This window comes from Saccostrea cucullata, unplaced genomic scaffold (assembly GCF_032062105.1).
Source record: "Saccostrea cucullata isolate Sc308-1 unplaced genomic scaffold, CSIRO_AGI_Scuc_v1 ctg676, whole genome shotgun sequence".
Lineage (NCBI taxonomy): Eukaryota > Metazoa > Mollusca > Bivalvia > Ostreida > Ostreidae > Saccostrea > Saccostrea cuccullata.
Genome location: NW_026927100.1, coordinates 192866 through 217195, shown reverse-complemented (window position 1 = coordinate 217195; position 24330 = coordinate 192866). Strand labels below are relative to the sequence as shown.

The 24330-nt window shown below is 36.6% G+C and overlaps 1 protein-coding gene across 1 annotated transcript in view; it reads right to left on the bottom strand.

The window, feature by feature from the left end:
- Positions 1 to 20177, bottom strand: part of LOC134273435 (uncharacterized) — a 35710-nt gene extending 15533 nt beyond the window's left edge. The window contains exons 1-3 of the mRNA XM_062755628.1: positions 20057 to 20177; positions 17454 to 17531; positions 17186 to 17254 (exon numbers count right to left, since the gene is read on the bottom strand). Of these exons, the coding sequence (XP_062611612.1) occupies positions 17186 to 17254; positions 17454 to 17531; positions 20057 to 20177 (268 nt within the window). The remainder of the gene's footprint in view (positions 1 to 17185; positions 17255 to 17453; positions 17532 to 20056) is intronic.
- Between the last annotated feature and the right edge of the window lie 4153 nt (positions 20178 to 24330).

Genomic DNA, 24330 nt, shown 5'->3' with positions numbered 1-24330 from the left:
CGACTATACATGAACTATTATATTTATATCCCCTCTTACAAAGCGAGAGGGTATATAGCAATTGGGATGCTCGTCCGTCCGTCCGTTACGCTTTGGGATACCCATTTTTTTTATCTGCATCTCCTCTCATACTTTTGAATGAAATTTGATGAGACTTTCACAGTATTATTATTATACATATTGTCATTGTGCCTTATTTTACTTTTTGATCCGACACATACTTTGGGGTTCCCATACGAAAACATGGACACTGCCATTAAATTCATATGGGAGGCGGAGTGTATCATTTAGTGAGGTCATTGCTCACAATACCTCTAGGTATATATTCTGTTTCATTCACTAAAAGGAGACCCATTAAAAATGTATATTTTGAAAAAAAATCCCAAATATATATTTTTAAAAAAAATCGGTTTCAAAAGCACAGTGATCCTCTAGCTTGTAATTTTCTACATTTAAGAAAAAAAAAATATAACTCATCTTGAAACCAATTGGTTTTTTTTTCAATTATGTTTGAAGATTCCATTTTCCTTGTCCACATGCGTGGATCTAGAGGGGGTCGGGTCTAAAACATCCCGATTTTGCAGTTTAATGAACATTTAATGTACAGAGTTGGGGCGAAGGTACAAGTTATTAGTTTTCTAGGTATCTGGAACAAGTGCCCAGCAAATCTAAGACGGAAACCTGCGAGGTCGGGGAGGGAGGTCTCAAAGACAAAAAGACATTTTTTAAATGGTGAAAATATTTAATTTATTACTTTTATTATATCGATATAAGACGGAGATTTTTACACAGTTAAGTTCAAGAAATGAATTATTCCTAAACATTTTTTTTTTCTCAGACAAAGATTGATGCAAAGGGCATCTTTATTTTTCATGATTTCGTCTAAATGAGTAAAACTTATATAGTTTTAGATAATTTGAACGCATATAAAACACATATAAGATGAAAATATACATGTTTTTGATTTCCCGCATAACTTCATTTTTTATGAAAAACAAAATAAAGAGTTACAGTAATTTAATTTTAAAGACTGAGAACAAACAAGCAGAGAATTTCTTTACGAATACATGCAAATTTGTAGTCAATTTTTCCGAATCTCTCTCTCTCTCTCTCTCTCTCTCTCTCTCTCTCTCTCTCTCTCTCTCTCTCTGCGTACTTGTAAAACGGTACACTAAATTCAAATTCAAAAAAAAATCTACGACAGCATGCACCTAGAGTCTATTATTTCTAAATTATTTTATGTACATTTGTGCCATTTTAATAAACAATAACAATATTATAATGAATCAATTAAATTGACGAAATTATACATGTTATAATAGACTTAAAGAGGATTCTCTTACATGTACTTTAGTAGTAAACGTGTAAATATTATTTCCTGACTCAAAATGTGTACATATGTAAACTGTTTGCATTTTTATACATTATGTTTGCTTGCAAGTATACATTTCTAAACATTTTTATAAAAAAATTAAGTTTTAAAATCTTATTCTGTATCAAACTTAACTATTAGTATTTATTAGTTGAATCAGTATTTATCGAATCATGAAATTGATTATCAATGGCAAAATCATTAACCTGTATTAATTTAGGGAAGGGGGGGGGGGGTCTGTAATTAAAATTCCAAAATAAACAGTTTAGCTTAATTCTGAAATACATGTACTACGGTCTTTTTCTTCCTTTCAATTTATAAGACTTTTATAATTGAAATGTTGTATTAAAAAACACATCTATAAATCCATGCATTTTTAAATCAGTAATATAGATTCATCAATCTAGAATTTGTGTTATTCTGTGCTTTCAAGTATATGCATACTACAAATATAATACATGTTTGTACGCAGTGGACAATGTTTATGTTTACGCGCCTGCGCAATGCACCGTTGTCAAGGACTTAGTCCTGGGACTAAGCATATCGTTTACGACTGGACTTACGCCGCTTGGTGAAACGCAAGTTACGCCCGACTAAAGTTTGGCGTAAGTCCCGAAAGTACACCTAAGTTAAGGCTTAACTTTACGACTTTTGATGAAACGGGCAACTGGGCTGCAATAATATGCAGTGTAAAAGTTAACGAACAAGGTGACACAACTCGTATTAAAAGCCTTGTATGCAAGGGTAGAATGCGATCAAATGAAAAGAAAATTAAAGATGCACATTCCATACATAGCTTATTAGTAGCAATTTTGTCAGATTGATTGTATATTGTTTAACGTCGAGTCGGCAATTTTTCAGGAATGTTTCGGCGGACTATTAGTTTATATAATCGGTATTTGAAAGTGTTTGTTTTATTTGGCGGTCACCAATGAGCCTATCTTTTGCGAACTCCAATAGTGGGTTGTCATCCTTGACACGGGGCACCATGTTTAATCGGTCGTTAAATGGTGCCCCGTGTCAATGATTTGCGATTTTGTCAGACACAAGAAGAATATTTTTGAGACTGGTATTGGGACTTTCGTCACACATTCCTTACTGCCATTTTAACAGTTTAAACCTGTCATTGGTGGTCCTTATACGTTTTTAGTGTGAGTTCGCGCAAAATCAGAACTTTTGGTCTGATAGAAAACATGCATGTGTGTATACCGGTAGATATGTTCGAAGATCTGACTTCTTCTTGCAGTGATAAGACGGAAGTTTCTCTCTGATTCCATTATAGCTCACCTGATCCGAAGGCTCAAGTGAGCTTTTCTGATAACATTTTGTCCGGCGTCCGTCTGTCTGTCTGTCCGTCTGTAAACCTTTTACCTTTTCGACTTCTTCTCAAGAACCGCTGGGCTAATTCCAACCAAACCTGCCACAATGCATCCTTGAATAAAGGCTATTCAAGTTTTTTTTTAAATGAAGGGCCACGCCCTCATTTAAGGGGAGATAATTGGGAATAATTGAAAATTTGGTGGCATATTTTAAAAATCTTTTTCTCAAGAACCACTGTGCCAGGAAAGATGAAACTTATTGACAAACATCCTCAGGTAGTGTAGATTTAAATTTCTCCATATCATGACTCCTGGGGGTAGGGCGGGGCCACAATGGCCGATCAAAGTTTTACATAGAAATATATAGGAAAATTCTTTAAAAATCTTCTTCTCAAAAATTGCAAAGCCATAATTGATCATATTTATATGGAAGCATTCTCATGTAGTGTAGATTCAAGTTTATTCAAATCATGACCCCTGGGGATAGGGCGGGGCTACAATGACTGATCCAAGTTTTACCTAGAAATATATTGGAAAATTCTTCTAAAATCTTCTTCTAAAGAATAACAAATCCATGACGGATCATGTTTATATGGAAGCATCCTCAGTATAAATTCAAGTTTGTTCAAATCATGACCCCTGGGGGTAGGGCGAGGCAACAATGGCCGACCAACATTTCACAAAGAAATACAGTTGTATATAGGGATATTCTTTAAAAATCTTCTTTTCAAAAATAACAAAACCATAATTGTTCATAATTTTATTCATATGGAAGCATCCTCGGGTAGTGTAGATTCAAGTTTGTTCAAATCATGACCCCCAAGGGCAGGAAGGGACCAAAATGGCCGATCAAAGTTTTACATAGAAATATATTGGAAAATTCTTTTAAAATCTTCTTCTCAAGAATAGTAAAACCATGATTGGTCATGGGACTACTTTTGGATTATTTAAACTTTTCAATAATAAACCAATTTCTACTTTTTCCTAACCCCAATGCTCAGGTGAATGATGTGGCTAATGGGCCTCTTGTTAGCTCACCTGAGCCTAAGGCTCAAGTTAGCTTTTCTGATCAAAATTGTTCGTTGTCTGTTGTTGTCGTCGTCGTCGTTGTAAATTTTTCACATATTTATCTTCTTCTCAAGAACCACTGGGTCAATTTCAACCAAACTTGCCACAAAGTATCCTTAGGTGAAGGGGATTCAAGTTTGTTCAAATGAAGAGCCATGCGCTCTCCCCTGGGGAAATAATTATGAATTAACGAAAAATTAATGTTACCTTTAAAAATCTTCTTCTCAAGAAGCACTGGGCCAGGAAGATGAAACTCATATGAAAGGATTCTCAAGTAGTGTACATGTAGATTCAAGTTTGTTAAAAGCATGACCCTCAGGGGTAGGGTGGGGCCAAGATGGGGGATCAAAGTTTAACATAGAAATACATAGTAAAAGTCTTTAAGAATCATCTTCTCAAGAACACTGGGCCAGGAAAGATAAAACTTATGTGGAAGCATCCTCGGGTAGTGTAAAATTAAGTTTGTTCAAATCATGAACCCCGGGGATAGGGCGGGGCCACAATGGAAGTTCTAAGTTTTACATAGGAATATATGTAGGAACAAAGGTTAAGGTCGATTTCAAGTTCATAGGTCAAGGTGATTTTGGTATATACATGTAGCTAATATCAACATTTTATTCAGGTTACCAGTGACCTTGACTTAAGTTTCAAGGTCAAGGGTCAAAAGATCTGCATGCTTCAGTATGTTACATGTCTTGACATTTAGAAGTTCTTAATTCTGCATGAACATCACAAACTCAAGTATACTTTAATGCATTGTGTGCGGATTCATGTGCATGCACGTCCTTGCATTTACTTTTGATAGTAGAATAATGTAGGCATTCATTATATCTATTCATATTCGAAATTTCACCCTGTATTATTGAGAACGAAGAAAGTTGTAGGCATTTAAAGTTTTAGCCAATCAGATTGCAGCACACGTGCATGTGCGTGTGTTCATGATTATTCTTATATATCATGCTGTAGATCTTCATAATGTATGGCTATGTTAAAAATTTCAAAGGATTTTGTCAGAAAACAAAAAAAGATATTTAGACTTTTAGTTTCAGCCAATCGGAGCGAAGCGCACGTGCATGCGCGTGAGATCTTGCTATTTTGACCATGTCATCATGTCTATATTACTAATATATCCTTACATTATGAGTTTCAAAGCATTTCATCCAAAATTTGAAAAGTTACGGCTTTATCTATTATATTGGTCATTTCACGTGTTACACGTGTGCGCACACGCACGCACGTGCGCGCTAAATGACCTTCGTTCCGCACATCTACATAACATACCTAGTGATCCTAAAAAGGTTTCACCTAGATCGGATGAGTAGTTTACGAGAACACTCGCGGACAAAAAAGTATCGGAGAAAAAAAATTCAGAAAAAGTAAAAACAATATGTTCCCAAACTCCGTTTGGGGAACATAATTATTGACACGCCGAACCCGACGGCAAATACACAATTGCACTACATAGTGATGCTTCCTTATCAGTATAACTTAACTATAGTCTTTCCGTTCTCTAGGAGAGGATTTTTCCTATAGATTCCAATAAAAAAAACTTTGATCGTTTATTGTGGCCCAGTCCTACTCCTCCCCCCCCCCTTTGTCATTACTTGAACAAACTTGATTCTAAGGAAACTTCCATTTAAATATGACCAATCATGGCCTTGACCCAAGGTTAAAAAGAAACATGAAGTACATGTACATGTATCTAGAAACACCTTTTCAGAGTTTATTTCGGTTGGCAGGATAGAAGTTAAAGAGGTGGTGGTTTTTAATGACCTTGACCTTTCATCCTAATGTCACAATCAATCTTAAGTTCTTGGAGTAAGAAACAAGATTCAACTCCAACGTTAAATAGGTTAACAATAAAAATACCCCCCCTCCCCCCGCAACAACGAAACAAATCAAATTAATGGCAACGTAGAGAATCGCTGTTAAACTCAAATAACACCTCGGACCCACATAAAATTTCAGGAAAACTGCAGAAAAGAGCTCGAGGAAAGTGTATTAAAATATTTGATTTGAGTTTCCAAAGTATATAGAAATTATTAATTTATACGGAAAAAATAACAAATCCTGTCGTGTTTAAAATTAAAGTGCAGATGAACAAAGTTGGTATATAAGCCTTTTATAGCCTATTTATTCAGATGTAGTTAATAGCATTTAATTCTACTGATTTGAAATAATATTTTAATGCCAAGCATCCTTTGTTTATTTTACCTTTGAAATTTATTTGAATTTTTTTTTAGAATTACGCAATCCCCAGAAATAGCGATTTTCGGTATATTAAAAATCAATATACAGGTACGCTCCTTCGTAAAATAATCAGATATTTGCATTCATGAAAAAAATATTAATAAGAAGGGGTTAAACATTAGCTGACACGAATGTCTTTTTAAACATCTCTTGTAAACCCCAGAAAGTAGCCCCCTATGCATTGGAAAAAATGAATAGTTCCGGTCAAAAACCTTTATATATTTATTTACAGAGTATATAAAATTTACTAGGCACAGGTACCAGCGTTGTCAAAATGGCCTGATAGGAAATATTTTTAAAAAATTCCGAACAGAAAGGAAAATCCCTTTTCCATGTATGGAACTACTATTGAATAAGTTCATTTTGATTGGTTAGCTATCGGCTTGATACCCTTAGTCGACTTTAACCCTGCCTTGTCGTCGGAATAAAACCAACTTTGAGCCCGAGGTTAAAATAAGTAGAGAAATAAAATGTGAATCGATATATTAAAAAATGACATATGCTTGAAAAATGGTAACTTTATATATGTATTTTTTTTCTTTGATTCGCGGGATAGAAAGATATGTTAATCATTTAACCAACATGCCATAATCATCTTGCATATGTATGTAGATGTACGTGTGCGCGAATGCAAAACGTTAAGGTCAAGATCTAGTAAATGAAAGGTGCCTACAGATTTATCAAACTTGAGAAATAATTTCCTTTATTGATGCTTTACAACTTTAGCTTGGTCAAATAAGGTGTTTCCGGGCATAATTTGTAGGAAAACAAAATGAAAAACTGTATTTTAAACCGTCATTTTCAATGAAAAATTAAGAAAACCAGTCATGAATATGGGAGTTCTTTTCGTATTCGGCAAAGAAAATGTATCCAGATTGCCTACAGTTTCTCAGAAAACGGTAATTAGTATGTTTATGGCCTCTTCTTTAAATCAATATCAAATTTAATATAGGTATCCGGTTTTACTTTTCATATGATTTCAAATTGAATAACATGAAAATACCCTATTTTGTACATAATTCTGCTACTGCCGTAAAGTACGGGAAAAAGAAAGTTGAAATTGATTATGACGTCATAATGGATCTAGCACCAAGAAATTAGTGTCAAGTTATTTACTAGATCTTGACCTTAAACGATATATAGTTGATAGTTGATATCATTGTAACTTTTATATTCTTAAATGAAATCCTTGGATACTTAGCATATTTATAAAAGGTCTAAGAGGAATAAGGCACGAAAAGGGACATGGGGAGCGTTTGGGGAACATCTGTAACGGTCCCCGTTACAATTAGCACTAGTTACATGTATGTTGTTCTAAAATTAAACTCTGAAGCTGACAGACGTGTTCTTGTCTTCTCCCGGGTTTTTTGGAGCCACTTGGTGCCAAACTAGGACCCACACCATTGCCAAAGCACCACAAAGGTGTCAGAAGTGTTTATTGATATCATATATTTTGTGTATCCTTTTATTGTTTGGAGAAAAGGCTGTTTCTCCGTGCTGAGCCAGACCACGTGCTTGCGTTACAGAGAAGTGTGAACCCGTTCTCTGTCGGATACGCGTGCATCGTACTGAGTGAGGCCAATCTGATTTATAAGTTGTTATTAAATATCAGAATTGTGTGAATCCGCATTCTGTTTATTCTTCACAGTCACTGGTTTAAAATAAAAAAAAATCTTAAAATAAATACATAAATAAAATTGCTATAACAGTATTCTTTATAAGTCATGAACTTCAGTTATTGGTTTTGTGTCATAAATGAATTATCTCCAATTTGATGAGTTCAAAAAACATAATAAATGTTTTGGAAAAAAAATCCACTTAAGGTGCTGTCAACTTCCTGTGAAAAGCTACCAGTACTCATTTCAGACAGCCTTGGAGATACATTGCGAAGAAACAGAAATTCTTCAGGAATTCCACTGCAGTTTCTTACGCACCCAGGGGCAACAACTGCAAGTGCTATCGACATGGCAATTCCGGAACTTGAAAAATTATTCCAGGAAACCAGACCACTTGTTGTTTATGTACTATTGGGAGTGTGTGGCATTACACAGAAAGTTGGACAATACAGGCATAAACACATAGAGCTGAGTTACAATAAAGTAGGTTCAGCAACTGCTCACCGATTAGAACAATTTCAAAGACTCATAAAGTTTGTAACTTCGAAACAAGGGTCATTAAAGTTCATGACCATTCCCGTATACTCAGCTAAGGCATACAACTCCCATCTTTGTCATAGACATCCTGAATCTTTCCAAAGTGCTGATAATCATATCAAAGAGGAGGTAACGCTACTCAATCGCAGTTTTTGTGAATTGAATGACACTTTAGGCAGAAATACTCTCCAGTTTCACTTGGATATTGTGAAGGTCAGGGGTAAGGGTAGACAATCAATTAATTTCCATCTCCTGAAGGACGGTATACATCCAGATCATTTATTATCAAGGAAGTGGATACGACGACTAGAATTAGACATCGTCAAAGAGTGTTGGAGTGCCCCTACACCTGACGTGTTAACAGTTTCAGTGGACCCACAGGAGTTGCTCAACTTGTAAAGATGTCAAAAAACGAGGCTAGTCAGGAGGAAACAACAGCACAGAAGACTGGTATCATGGGAGAACTGCAGGAAGACCATTAGCAATTTTGAGACAAGCCGTTACCCAGCTTCTGTAGGACAAGTAAGGCAAGAATATTTGCCTCGACAAAAATTACCAACATTTGATGGTAGTGGAGAATGGGAAGGATTCTTAGTTCCTTTCCACAGAGCAGCTCTACGTTATGGATGGTCAGCAGAAGAGAAACTGGACCGTTTCATTGAGTGCTTAAGAGGCCAGGCATCCAAATTTTTATGTAGCCTACCGTCTTCAGTTCAGAACGATTATGCTAGATTACTCAAGCACATGGAAGATCGCTTTAATAGAAAAGACCCTCCAACCACTGCAAGAAAGCGATTGGAGGAAATCAGGCAAAAATCAGAGTCAGATGACGAATTTGCTGAACAAGTCAGACGCTTGGTTTCCAGAGCATTCCCGTCAGTGAGCATTGAACTTCAAGAGGAAATTGCAGCCGAATCCTTTTTAAAAGGATATAAAAATCCCAGGATAGGATACGAGGCCCTGAATAAAATGCCTAAAACTATTACAGCAGCACTGGATATTGTTATACAACTTCAGCACAATTACAGGGCTTAGGCCGTGAAGATTCCCAGCAGCGTCGCTATTCTAGAAGAGTATCCTGGTATGACGACTCACAGACAGACAAGAAGAAGGGGATTCTGGTGAACAAGTTAGAGCCTTGTCAACTGCTGCATCTGGAGAGAAAACATTGAAGGAAGAGATCATGGAACTAAAAAAGTTAATAGAGAGAAAAATAGCAATGACCAAATCATCACAAAGATCACCATCTCCTCAAAGAGGTTGTTATAAGTGTGGTGATACAAATCATTTTCAGAGAAATTGCCCCAGATCACCATCACGCTTACCAAATAGAAAAGCCGATGTATCAGTTGAGAATGATGATGAAAAAAAGATGCTCAAAATTGGAAAAGAGGAAGGGGGATCATCAATCAGAGTCCAAGTTGAAATTAACAGTCATAAAACAAAAGCAGTTATTGATACTGGTGCAGAAATTACAGTTCAATCTCAAGACTTTGTTAAAAAAGTAGATTTGAATTATTCTTGCTCTGACAAGGTCACTCTTCGTAATGCAGAAACTGGCAATAAGATGATAGCAGTAAATAATGTCTGTGTACGCATTAACTTGGGCAAGTCAACAACCAATTGGAAAGTGTGCATTGCTCCCATCCGCGATGATGTTCTAATTGGAATGGATTTATTGATGGCTGTTGATGCTGTAGTCTTAGCAAGACAGGGGGATTTATTAGTGAAAGGGGAACTTGTCCTAGGATATACTAATACTTCAGATCAAGTACATATTGCAAGAGTAAGTGTCAGTACAGCAACCACACTTGCCCCTATGAGTGAAACAATAGTCACAGGTTGTTTGGACAAACCGGACAACCAGCTGGTTGGTGTGCTGGATCCTGCATCTATGAAGAACGGAGTTCACACAGGATCTGTGCTTGTAAACATGACCGAAAACATCCCTGTACGCATCCTTAACCAAACACCTAATGAGGTCAGACTAACCGCAGGCACACACTTGGGGAAGTTAGTTGAAGCCGAGACAGAAACTGATAAGAGCCCCATAAGAGGCACCAGACCAAAAATACTTAAACCAAGTACCAAATCACTTAGCAGGGCTTGTTGAAAAGTCCATAAAGGGACGTACAGAATCGGAGTCTCGTGAAATAACAAGTTTACTGATTGAATTTCAAGACGTATTTGCTAATGATGCCAATGATGTGGGATGCTTTTCTTCAATATCTCATCATATCGCAACTGGCAATGCAGCACCTGTTCGTCAGTCAGTTCGACGAACACCATTAGGATTCCAGAACGAAGAAAAGCAACACCTACAAGGTCTTCTTAACAGTGGAATTGTGGTCCCATCCAGATCTGACTGAGCTTCTCCTGTTGTGTTGGTAAGAAAAAAAGATGGTGGCATCATATGGTGTATTGACTATCGGAAGTTGAATGACGTAGCCCGGAAGGACTCTTACCCATTGCCAAACATTGAAGAATGTCTGGATACCCTGGCAGGAGCTACTATTTTCTCGACTATAGATCTACAGCAGGGGTATCCACCAAATTGAAGTGGATCCAGAAGAACGTAGAAAGACGGCATTCATCACACGCTATAGGCTTTTCGAGTATACTCGCATGCCGTTTGGGTTGTGTGGAGCCCCAGGTACGTTCCAAAGGGCTATGGAATTTGTGCTGAAAGGACTTCAATGGGACATGGTTCTGATATACTTATATGACGTCATTGTGGAGTAGAAGAGCATATAACCCACCTAAGAGAAGTACTGGAAAGATTCAGGGAATGTAATTTGAAGCTAAAGCCATCAAAGTGCTGTTTCTTTCAGGAAAGTGTTATTTTTCTTGGACACCGAATCAGCAAAAATGGAGTGGAGGCTAACCCGGAGCTTACCGGCGTAGTCCAGGAAGGGCCAAGACCTGAATCTGTCAAGGATGTCCAGTCCTATCTCAGCTTGACAAACTACTATCGTCGGTTTGTTGATAAATATGCAGAGATTGCAGAACCACTCTACCAGATAAATAAGAAAGGAAAGACTTTTGATTGGGGATGTCATCAGCAAGAAGCATTTACCACACTGAAAGACAAGCTGGTATCCCCACCCATACTGGCTTACCCTATGACTAATGGTACTTTTGTCTTAGACACAGATGCTTCTAACTATTGCATAGGAGCTGTTTTTTCACAGCATCAAGATGGCAACGAGAAGGTAATAAGTTATGCAAGCAAACGTCCGGGTCCTTCGCATATTAAGTATTGTGTTACCAGGAAGGAACTGCTTGCTATTGTTACTTTCACCCAGAAGTTTAGACATTATCTGCTTGGAAGGCAGTTCATTGTTCGAACTGATCATGGCTCCCTTACCTGGCTTTACCGATTCAAAACTCCACAGGGGCAGCTCGCACGTTGGCTTGAGCATTTAAGTCAATTTGACATCATCTTCCAGAAAGAGATATTGGAGATCGCTCATTGCTCCCCATTGTCTGGCCACCCAGGTATCAAACGTACCATACAGAGAAAAAGCTTTTACTGGTAAAGCATGACAGATTATGTTACCACCTATGTGAGATCATGCGAAAAAATGTGCAGTGAGTAAAAAAGCACACAAAACCAACCGATCTGCGTTACAAGAGTACTCTGGGAGTTCCCCATTAGACAGGGTACAATTAGACATCTTGGGTCCCTTTCCAATATCTAAAAAAGGAAACAAGTATATTCTTGTATTAGTAGATCAGTTCACCAAATGGACTGAGTGTTACCCCCTCCCTGACCAAACCGCCGAGTCCATTGCTGAGATACTTGTAAAGGAGTTTATCGCACAGTTTGGCGTACCTCTCGAAATACACACAGATCAAGGTCGAAATTTTGACAACGAATTGATGAAAAACTGGCTTCACTGATGGGATGGGCAAAGACGAGAACAACTCCGTATCATCCGTCCTCCAACGGACTGGTAGAACGGTTTAATAGAACCCTGTTGCAAATGATGCGGTGTTTTGTTAGCCAAAACCAAGATGATTGGGACACCCATCTCCCACTTCTTGCTGGGGCCTACCGCAGTACGCCGCACACCAGCACAGGACTAACGCCTAACCGCCTAATGCTTGGTCATGACGTTCACCTTCCACAGGAAGTCATCTTCGGGCTACATCCATCTGAGCAGCATTCTGAAGCAGATTATGTCGAACAACTGAGGATATCTATGAAGAAGTGCGAGGATCTTGCTCGTCAGAACTTGAAGAAAGCAGTCAAAAGTCAGAAAAGATTGCATGATTTAAGGCTGTATGAGAGAACATATAATATTGGTGACCTCGTCTACATCAAGGATGACGCTAAAAAGAAAGGGAAGAGCCCAAAACTTCAGCCTCTCTGGAAAGGACCAGCTGTTGTTTCAAAAAAGTTGGGACCAGTTTTGTATAATGTGATAACGAAAAAAGTTGATCGTGTGAAGCCATGTCAAGTTGAAACACTGCCAAGATGGATTGCCAAGGTTCATCGCCAGTTAAAATATTGTAACGACTTTGACGAACTTTCTAAGGAATGTGCAGATGGAGTTGAGGATAGGCGAGGAAACGATGAAGTTTGGACAACAGAATTAAGCCTACAGAATGAAGAGAAAGCCTCCGAATGTGCAGATGGAGTTGAGGATAGGCGAGGAAACGATGATGTTTGGACAACAGAATCAAGCCTACAGAACGAAGGGAAAGCCTCCAAGAAGGATGATGCAGTAGTACCTGTCACAAAGAAACCAATGGACCAAGGGGAATTCACTAGGTGTGGGAGAGCGGTGAGGTGCCCACAGAGATTTGACAGTTAAATTAAACATTTTGCTTTGTACATGTACTATTTGTTTTATGTGTTTGTTGAAAATGTAACATTTTTTTTCTTGGGAGGGGAGTAGTGTGGTGCAATTGTGTATTTGCCGTCGGGTTCGGCGTGAAAATAATTACATGTATGTTGTTCTAAAATTAAACTCTGAAGCTGACGGACGTGTTCTTGTCTTCTCCCGGGTTTTTTGGAGCCACGTGGTGCCAAACTAGGACCCACACCATTGCCAAAGCACCACAATTAGATTGTGTAGATTTACATTTGTTCAAATCATGATTCCAGGGGTAGGGAGGGGCCATAATGGAGATGGATTTTTTTTCAAAGGAATATGGAATATACAGGGAAAAATCTGTTCAAGAACAGTAAAGCCATTGCTATTGATATGAAAGAATTCTCAAATAATTTAAAATTCAAGCTCTACTTTTCAATACTTAACAGTTTACTGATTTGTGCCTTTTTCTAGTTAATATGCTCAGGTGAGCGATGTTGCCTATGAGCCTCTTGTTATTATCGTTCTTCCTCTTTAAGTATAAGAAGTGCGCTAATATACTGATAACCGAGTCTCAAGTTATTTTCTTTTGTAATATTTTAAAAATAGAAAACTGGCTTATACAATGCATATTTTGTCATAAGCATCTCTAAGGTACATGTAATTGCTAGCGCTCTTGGGCGCTAGCAACTACGTGTACTACGTTAGTCCATTTGACTGGAATACGCATGCTCGACTTCACGGTCGGGCATTCTGGGAATACTTCACGGTCTAGCTGTCTGTGAAAACGACCATAGATATACTGTATGATAACAATGCCGTTGCGTCATTAAATAACACTGGCCTTTACTGTTTGATTCTGAAGATTGTTCATTTACTGTGTAACTTACACCTTAAAGTAAACTACACAAGAAAGACTTAGGTCATATAATGCTAAGATTCTATACATCTAGCTTACGAATAATACCCCCTTCCTGGATAACGTCTTTTCAAAATTGTTGGCAAGACACAATAAGCGATTGATACAATGCAGTTCCACACTAATATAATTTTAATTCTGTAAAATACACTTCACAAAAAATTATAACTCTAACCATCAGACTTCAGACTCATTAAACATTAAAGAATTCAGCAAAATAAATTAGCTGAACACGAACCTTCCTTTCTGAATTTAAAAATTGCTACGGCGCTAGCTCACCTATCTTTTTGAGAAGATAAACTTGTTAGAACTATTGTGATGATCACAGATATTAGGAACTCTTTCGTAAAGAGAAGTTGATTTTAGTCATTAGTCAATAAAAATCAAGTAATTCAAGCAAATTAGAAAGGTATAAAAGCGCTGTCTTCTCAGACCTGAGCTCTAGCACATTTAGTCAGAAGGACAGTCGTAGAGAGGTCAAGGTGCTGACGAAAACTTAGATTAAGGTGGGACAGGGGTTTGACAGAACAAGTCTTTCTATCTCTATCTTACATTTAAGTTAAACTTTTGATAATTAAATTAAAGTATAAACTTGGTTAATAAATAGGTAATCCAGCATTGAGCCGCACTTGAAATGGTGAAAAAGCTAAATTGAGATTTTGAGTTTTACCCCGTCCAATATTCTATTTTTGTTGTATATATTTTTCTCTGCTGGGTTCTCAGAAGGTACATCTGAGCTTTCCCGTGAATCACTTTTTGAGCAAGTAGCTCAGTCTAAATTGAGAAATGATATTTTTGTACATATTTTTAATCATTGTTGTAACATCCGCTCTGTTACATTATCTGACTTTATGAAAAAAAATCACATTCAGATTTCTTTTTTCAGACAAATCTCGATAAACTACGACGATGATGTCTAACCAATGTCTTTCACGATAAAACTGGCACTGTGGCAACGCACTTTAAAAACATTACGCAGTTTGAAAAAAATTTCAAAGTGCGTTAAAATTAGGACAAAATCAACGCATTTGAAAAAAAAATTTTCAAAGTGCGTTCAATTTGGGACACACTCAACGCTCTTTGAAAATTTTTTTCAAAGTGCGTTAAGAGTGTACATCAACATTTTTTACCAAGGGGAAATTTAACGCACTTTAAAAAAATATGTATAATACAAAAATTCTAGACTAAGATTTTAGTAATGGAGAGAATTATTTTGTAATAATTATATCTTTCGAAAAAACTTTTTAATTTACATGTATTGAGTTAACTTCATTGAGACAAAAGAGAAGACGAGTAGAAGGTCTCTCAGCCCAACTCTTTTTTTTTACAAAGCCGACGGTAGCAAATTGAACGTGGACAACCCCCCCCTAAAGGTAAGCTCAAATTTTCAATGTCTATATTATGTATATCTTTGTAAAAAAAATTGTGTGTTTACTAAGCCCCCCTCCCGGTACCGATGCCTATACTACACCCAGATATATGTATTTGCATAACTATTGTGACGTTGAAAACTTTCAGTAAATAAATGCATGCAAACTGGAAAAAGAATAAGCACAATAAAACATTTAGGAGAGAAAAAATTTTCAAAGTATGGAAAAATCAAAATCGCTCATTTTCACATCCTGAAGTGACCTTTACACCGAAAAGTTATCCAACAGTTTCAATTATTTATCATACCTAAGATTTGTAAGAATATACATTTTTTTTTCAAAGTGCGTTAAGATGGTCGATATTAACGCACTTTGAAAAGAAATTTTATTTTTTCGAAGCGCGTTAATTTGGTCCCAAATATAACGCACTTTGAAATTTTTTTTTCAAAGTGCGTAATTTTTTAAAGTGCGTTGTAACATGGCACAAACAAATTGCAGCTCACAGGATGTACTTTTCTGGTGTCTCTGCATTTTTTTTTTGCCCAGTCCCATGTGCACTACGATCTTGTAGGGAAAAAAATAATTTCACATTCCATCTGAACATTATACTGTCGTGAAAAGTTTGTCTTTCTAGATATCAAAACAACATCCTTCATATACATGTACGTAGTAAATTTGTTTTTATTATGATTTCTTTTTTCACGACGCCCTCGTTTTCATCTTCTTGGCAGGGACTATTGTACAGGTTTCAGCTCATTATAAGGACCGTGCTTACTTTGAATGAAAACTTCTTCCGAAGTCTGTTAAAAATATATTATGCTGTTTTCGGAAATTAAAAGATATTAAATACGTACAGGTAGACAGTGAAAAAATCCAGTGTTTCTACATTTATTATGATAAACCGGGAGTTGCATAACTTTTTAGACGACCCACGAATAATCCTGGGGTGCGTTCAGCAGCGTACATGTAGCTGCTACGTGTTGCTACTATCTTGAACGAAGCCCTGGTGAAACTTGGTCCGAGTGCAATCACGCATACTTGTCATTTGTTTATTTACAGAATTGGGCCTACGGATGTCAGACGTACCCGTGCCTACCTTTTGCAGGATACCGTTTCAAGGGAATTATCTAATTTGAGTAATATATCCAAAAGTAAATATTGCCTGCTTTATCTAACATGTCCTTTCCATTAATATAAAAACAACAACATTATAAAGAGCCGACGCCCAGTCACACAGTCATTTATGTTAAAACAACCATTCATTTGCCTATTTATTTACACAACATTATTATACCTTCTTCGTATCTATACACATACGCACAAAAGTAAATAAATTAAAAAAAATTAAAACAAACATTTTTAAAAATCTCACGCCCAATACCAATTATATCTTTAAAAGCTCATAAATAAATTGAAAAAATGAAAATAAAAAAAAGTAAAATAGGTAAATAATTTATAAATGTATGTCTTTCAGTAGCTTTACAATGTAGCGAACAGACGGACTAATTTACTCTCATATCAGTTGTGGAAGATAGTGTACTACTCGTTTTAAGGATATTCCTTGGAAAATTTGTCTTATTGGTGAGCTTAAATAATTATCTAACAGTTAAACATCTGTTCTCTTAACTTGAATATTTTTTCAATGTTGCATTATTGATAATGCTTTTCCCAAATCATTGACCAATTTTGTGCCAAAATGTGCGTGACATGCAATACTTTAAGGCATGTGTATAAATTTATGTACTCCGTTTTTAATATTATTGATATTTCTTTTAAAAAAAACATTTTATAAATTCCTTTATAAGTGTAGAATGTATTTTTCTGTATAATTGGTTCACATGTACATATATATGAGAACCATTGTTTCAATTGTTTTATTATTAGCCTTTTGTGAATTAAAAAAGAATACTTTACCTGGAAGAAATCCATCTTTGTTTCCGTCTACTTTATAACACTCGTGAGAATTACTCAGTACTGTACACACTGAAAACACAGGATATGGAAACATAACTTCTTCAATATTATTTCAAATCATTCTTTAGATGTGAGGAATCCAGTATTCACTTACCATATATAGATGAAAAGGAAATCAGAAGGCAGATGAAGAAATGTATGCCAGCCATTGTTATTCCTATCACTGATAACAGAGAATCATTTCAGTGCAACAGAAAGCTTTTCCTACCTGGTGGAATGTTTGGTTCGCCATGTTTGGATACCAAACCTCGCCGATCAATCCGGGGGCCCGGCTCTGCTGATAAACCTCACTTGTCAAACGGAAACAAATCTCTTCAGACTCATTCTCTCCGTGAATATTTCTTTATCGGACTGAAACTATAGCATCTTATAAACAGGAAAAAAATCTCCCTCTTTGTCTTGATTTGGAGAGATAGGAGTAAATCTTCTGAGTCAAGCAATTTAATACTTAAAATTAAAACAATACATGTCTTGATGTTTGTTTTATATCTTACACTAAATGTGCAATCGGAGATTTCGGATATATTTTCTGAATTCCATGAATTACACGAAATTCTATTGTGTACTCTGCACATTAATACATAAAAAAATGAATTAAATGTACATGCGTTAACTATAAACATTTACATAACATGTATGTTCTGTTATCAGTTTGGATATTTTCTGATTTATTGACGGTAGTGTTAATATTAGGAACCATATTTTTTTTATGTACAACAATTATAATGTTTACTTTTCCGATAAAAAATGTGAGTATAATTCACGAGCTTGTCTTACATTATATCATAGTATACCGTAGTACATAAAGTTATTATATACTAGGGGGTCAAAAATTCAAGCGGGTTTGGTGCCTGTGTGATAACTAAGTACACTCCAAGCCCAAGCTTCCTGGTTGGATGACTATGTCATTATCAGTGATAAATTACAATTATGGACTCGAAGTCAAGGAACGAAACGCCAAAAGCACTGAATAGCTTTACATGTACATGTAGGTGCTAAAGAGTCAATTAAATCAAAATACATGTACTAGCCATGAGTTAATAACGACTATAAAATATAAAGATAACGAATGCTTATACTAATAACCCAGATAAAAAGTATAAGCTGAGCAAACACAGACTTCTAAAAAGCAACAGAGGTTGAATTATTTGCCATGGAGGATAACGCGTCCCTTTTCGACCCACCAAACCCACCGTGCGCTCCTCGATCGAGACAATGGAAAAATTCTACCCTTATTCAGTGTGGCATAATAAGCTAACAATTTGTAGGAAAAATGTCAAAATCAGCATCCAACTTAACGATACATTGTATTTGATTACAATGTCTTCGTATAGACCAGTGAAGCTTTCAAAATGTTTACTTAAAATTGCACAATTGATATACTTATATCATCAACTTATAATTCCCTTAACGGTGAAACCGGAGGGGACTATAGGTTTCCTCTGAGTCTGTCAGTCCGTCTGTCTAGCTGTCCTTCCATCTGTGTGTCAGTCTGTCCCACTCGGTTTTCCGCACTTTTTGGTTTTTGGTATGTGAGTGTATCTTGAAGGGTTACAGATCAAGTTTGAATTTCGTTCCGCTTCATTGGTTTTTGACGGAATTATGGCATTTTTAATTTTCATAATTGGGATTGCGATTGGGTTCGTTATGCACTAAATTAATGTTCCAAACGAGATTGTATCCTAAAAAGAAAAGGGGAACCCGTTAGGGGACATGTATTGCTTATGCAATGCAGAATACTTGTTCTTCAAACTATTGCTTGTTTTTCGAAATTGTCCATACGTAAAGCATTCTCTTGCGTATCGAATCAACAGAGAGACATATACATATAAATTCTGCTTCAGTAAGTCTGCCTTTAACACGGCCATGGGAAATTTATCAGATTGTTGGTAGACTTGATCTTTGAAAACCTTATAGATATTGTCAATCAGAAACTTTGGCATGTTGATTAACAGCGAAATTATTTTGCAGATGACAAGTGAAAAGTTATATATAAGTTATTTACGAATTCCATCTATTCCTTATTGAAACTAGAGGTACTGTGAGCAATAAGCTCACTAAATGAAACCCCCCGCCTCCCATATGAATATAATGACAGTGTCCATGTTTTGCTCTGGAAAATCCAAAATATTTGTCATATCAAAAAGTAAAATAGGAGGTGCACAATGGCAATATGTAATACAAATTCTGTGAAAGTTACATTAAATTTCCTTCAGTGGTATGAGAGGAGTTGCAGATAAGAGATGGGTACCACAAAGCGTAACAGACGGACGGACGTACAGATAGACGGACGGAAGGACATACCGATTACTATATACCCTCCCGCTTTTCAAGCGGGGGTATAAAAATGCTGTCATAGATAGCAATAGTTTTGAATTTTCGAGGAGAGCGATTGTACGAGGGTCATTCAAAAAGTTCGTAGACTTTTGCCCTAATTTTTATACCCCCCGCTTGAAAAGCTGGAGGTTATATAGTAATCGGTATGTCCGTCCGTCTGTTACACTTAGGGGTACCCATCTCTTATCCGCAACTCCTCTCATACCACTGAATGAACTTTGATGAAACTTTCACAGAATCTTTATTACATATTGCCATTGCGCACCTCCTATTTTAAACCCCTGTCACACCGGGGCTGCGTCCTCACGGCGACTGCACGGCGTCCTCAAAAAATGCAAAACGCCGAGGTGATCGCAGTAGAGTCTCCTACAGCGCCGTGCCAACGCGGCGAGATCTCCACTGAACGCCGTAGGGTCGCGTAGGGTCTCCAAGAACGCCAGGGGACGGCGATCACTTTGGGCATGCACAAAGTACGCGCCGTGTGATCGCCGTCTGATAAGAACGCGGTAGAAACGTGGTATGATCGCCGTAGCAGCGCGGTGAGATCTCCAACAACGTAGTGGGAGCTCCGTATGAACGCCGTGAAGACGCACATGATCGCGGCACGAACGCAGTGATAGTAGACTGCGCTTCCACGGAGACCTCACGGAGATGTCACTGCGTTTCTATCCCGTTTTTACGGCGCTTCTAATGAGATTTATCGTCTTGTGATTTTTTCGACTGCGATTACAGCACGACAGCACGGAGTTGTCACCGCGATCATTGCGCTCCCATGGCGTTTCTACAGCGTCCGTTGGCGATCACAATGCGCTTTCACGGAGTTGTTAATGCGTTGTCAGCCAGCTCACAAAACAAGAGCGATGGGATCATATTTGATCAGCAATAATTCCAACGTATTTGTTGCACTAGGAGCATTTAAGTGAAGAAAAAAAAATGGAAGAGAAAACTAGTAAACTAATTGTTCAGAGAACAATGAGACGTCTTTCCACCTTTTTAAGTGTTTCCGTGTCCTTTGGGTTGGAAAAAAAAAAAAAAAAAAAAATCCAAAAAAATTAAATTTTGACTGGCGAAATGAAAGCACATGGATTTAAACAAAAATAGACACGCGTGTGTTTGTATTTATTTGTTTGTGATGGAACATAGAGAAGAATAATGAATAGTTCTGAAAACACGATTGGTGTATAATGGAAATGCCGATTTGCTATTTAAAAAAATCATTTGAGTTTGTTTATACTTTGAGTAGATTTGAGTTAATCATACAGAGCTTATTATACCTTCGAACTTCCGTGTCGGCACTATGTTTACTATTTATGAAAATATAGGCGCGTTCGTTTTGACAGATATGGTGAACTTATAGGTAAAATTAAATAATCATCTCTATTTGGATTGTATTATTAGTTATCAGCATAAATTAAACTTGAAACATGCATTTCATGAAGAAAACTGTGTCACTGAGAGCGTGGAAATTTATTTGAGAGGAAAATTCGGTTTTTTTTTTTTTTTTTTTTTTTTTTTTTTTTTGGTTTTGGATTTATGCAATTGATATTAAATCTAAAAAAATTGAAATAAATTTACATTCAAAGGTCAAGGGTCATGATAATTTAACAACAACCCCCCCCCCCCAAAAAAAAAGTTTATAAGCAATTTGGATACTTTCCCAATAACTTTGACCTTTGACCTTGACCTTATCCTCATGGTCAAAGGTCGCATTGTCCACATGTCTTTACGACTTGTCGTTAAGAAGTTTTCAGTTCTTCGTAAACATGAGAAACTGTCAGTGTCAAAAACTACTTAAAATGGTTTACGAAAACTCGCACTAATAGAATGAGAAGTGTACTAAATTAGTCGCAGACATTGTTGAAGGTTTTGTACCTCTACGGTTTACGGTTTCGGAGGAGTAGCGATAACAAGGGTTTACACTGAAAGGGGCACTAACTTTTATAGGGTTCAGTCTTTGGGGACAAGCATGGAATCTCTGAAATGGGTTTAAGAGTACATACTAAAAATACAAAGATGTTTAGAATTTGGTTAAGAACAAAAGAGCTATAAAAAATGCTTAATTTTACATATTTTGAATGACCTTGACCTTTGACCTAGATTTTAAGGTCAAAGGTCAATTTCTTTTGCAGTTGGTCCCATGACTCTACGCCTTGTCGTTTTAGAAAAGTTCTTAAAAATTGCAAACATTCAGGGGCAATAATTCATTATAGGAGTTAACGAATCCTTTCGCAATGTTTGATTGGAGAGTCCACTAAATCAGTCGTAAACATTAATAAAGGTTTGTGGTTTCAGGAGTAGCGATAACAAGGGTTTACACTGAAAGGGGCACTTTTCAGAGGATTCAATTTTAGGGGACAAGCATGGAATCTCTGAAATGGTTTTAAGAGTACATACTAAAGATGCAAAGATGTTTAGAATTTGGTTAAGAACAAAAGAGCTATAAAAAATGCTAAATTTTACATATTTTGAATGACCTTGACCTTTGACCTTCACCTAGATTTTAAGGTCAAAGGTAAAATCTTTTGCAGTTGGTCCCATGTCTCTACGCCTTGTCGTTTTAGAAAAGTTCTTGATATTCGTAAACATTGCAAACATTCAAATAATTCATTATAGGAGTTAACGAATCCTTTCGCAATGTTTGATTGGAGAGTCTACTAAATCAGTCGTAAACACTAGTAAAGGTCTGGAATCTCTGCGGTTTATGGTTTCGGAGAAGTAGCGATAACAAACATTTCTTGCGAAAGGGGCAATAACTTCGAAAGGGGTGGCACATTTACGCAGGGTGAACTGCAATAATCTTCTACGGAGTACATTCTTATGGACTATAAATCTTTTCGATAAATCTTCAAACAAAAAAACATGCGGCGGAAAAATAATAAAAAAAAAAAGAATAATAAACAGAAGAATATCAATAGGTCTTTCCACAGAAAGGTGGAAAGACAAGAGCCAGAACTTGTACTGTTGTTTCACTTAAATTTTGTAATAAACTTTTCGGTGTGTTTATTTATTTTTTTTTACATTCATAATAAAATTAAAGAAAATCTAACAACACAACTGAGCTTGAAAAAAGGAGTTTAATCATAAAACTATTAATAATATACTAAATTATTTAAATATAGAACATTTTTAATTATTAAGAATATTTCTTGGCATGATTAGAAGTCTTTTCATCGTGTAACTTCAATCTTTAAACAAAAATGTTTTACATTTTGAATACATATCAGTGAATATAGAACGCATAACGTATTGTAAACGCAGCCAGCGCAGTGAGAACGCCGTGAACACGAGCTGAAAACTCAAAAACTCCGCGGGAGCGCAGTCAATCGCCGAGAGATCTCCGTGGGAACGCAGTAGAACGCCGTGAGATCGCCGTAGAATCGCGTCCGTCGCCGTAGGGACGCCGTGACATCTTCATATTGTGAAAATTTTACAGAAATTTGTACAATTTTCCACGATACCACGGCGATTTTAAAAATTTGATAACGCCGTGATGACGTTTGAAAGCGGCTTGGTGTGACAGGGCCTTTACTTTTCGATCTGACACATACGAGGGCTGTTCAATAAATAATGTCCTAGGTGCTCAGAAACAAGCAAACGACGCTTTTCAATGATTTAGTCTTCATGATTTTACTCATAAATCTCTTTCAATTAAAACAATATCCGTAACATTTTTTATCCAATTTCTGATTGTTTTTAGAACTCATTTTTGGGTATGACCCTTAGTATACTGGAAAATGGCAGATACCTATGATTTCAAAAGGTGTTTTTTCAAATTTGGAAATAGAAACAAGTTAAAAGATCAAAGATCTGGCGAATATTGTTAATGTGAAAAAACATTAACCTTCTATTTTCAAAATCCCTTTACTTTACAGGGCGTGCGGGTTTGGACGCTGTCATGAAGAAATTTAATATAGTGGATTCCTGATTCTGATTACCTCCAATAAAGCTTTTGAATTTTTTGCAAAAAATTGCTTTCTATAGAAATAAAACCGTCTCCCCGAGGTTTGAACAACAATACCACTAATATTCAAGAAAATTGCATATAAATCCGTCTTTGTGCATATCTGCAACTTTCGCTGTTTTTATCAACGAGGGTTGTCCCGTTAAATCGTGGACAAGTTGTTAGTTTGAAAAATAATCATTCGTTCTGAAAGTTTCACTACTTTTTAGTACATATATTATAAATATGCATAGCAAATTTCAATTACATATATGCATAAATAAACAAATTGTGATATTTTATGTTATGTACTGTAGCGCCCTACGGCGCACGGATGATAACGTCGACGTGTCTAAAAAAGCGTCACGCTTCATATTTGCTAAAATAAAGTTGGATAAGCCCCACTTAAATTTAGAAATTTTATTGATTTACATACGTGAGTATTTATTACCAGTTTAGCCAATGTGGCACACTCATGTTAATCTGAAAAAACAAGTTACGGACAGTATTCTTACCATCAGTCAACTAAATCAGAATCCCATATCGACGGTCGACAGTGACAGCGTTTTTACTATTACAATGGCAGTCTGTCCGCATGTTTTGTACTATCTGGGGACTCAATCAAGAAGACTTCGCTAAGAAAACGTCAATTTTATTTATATACTAAAATCTGGTGATATTTTTCATATTTTCGTTCTTCCGTATTAATTTAAAGTCTTTTAAAGTGTCATTAAAACATCCTAATCTACCTGAACTGCTCTCCGGTGCGCCGTAACGTCATGAAACGTCGCCATTTTTCTTCTATTGT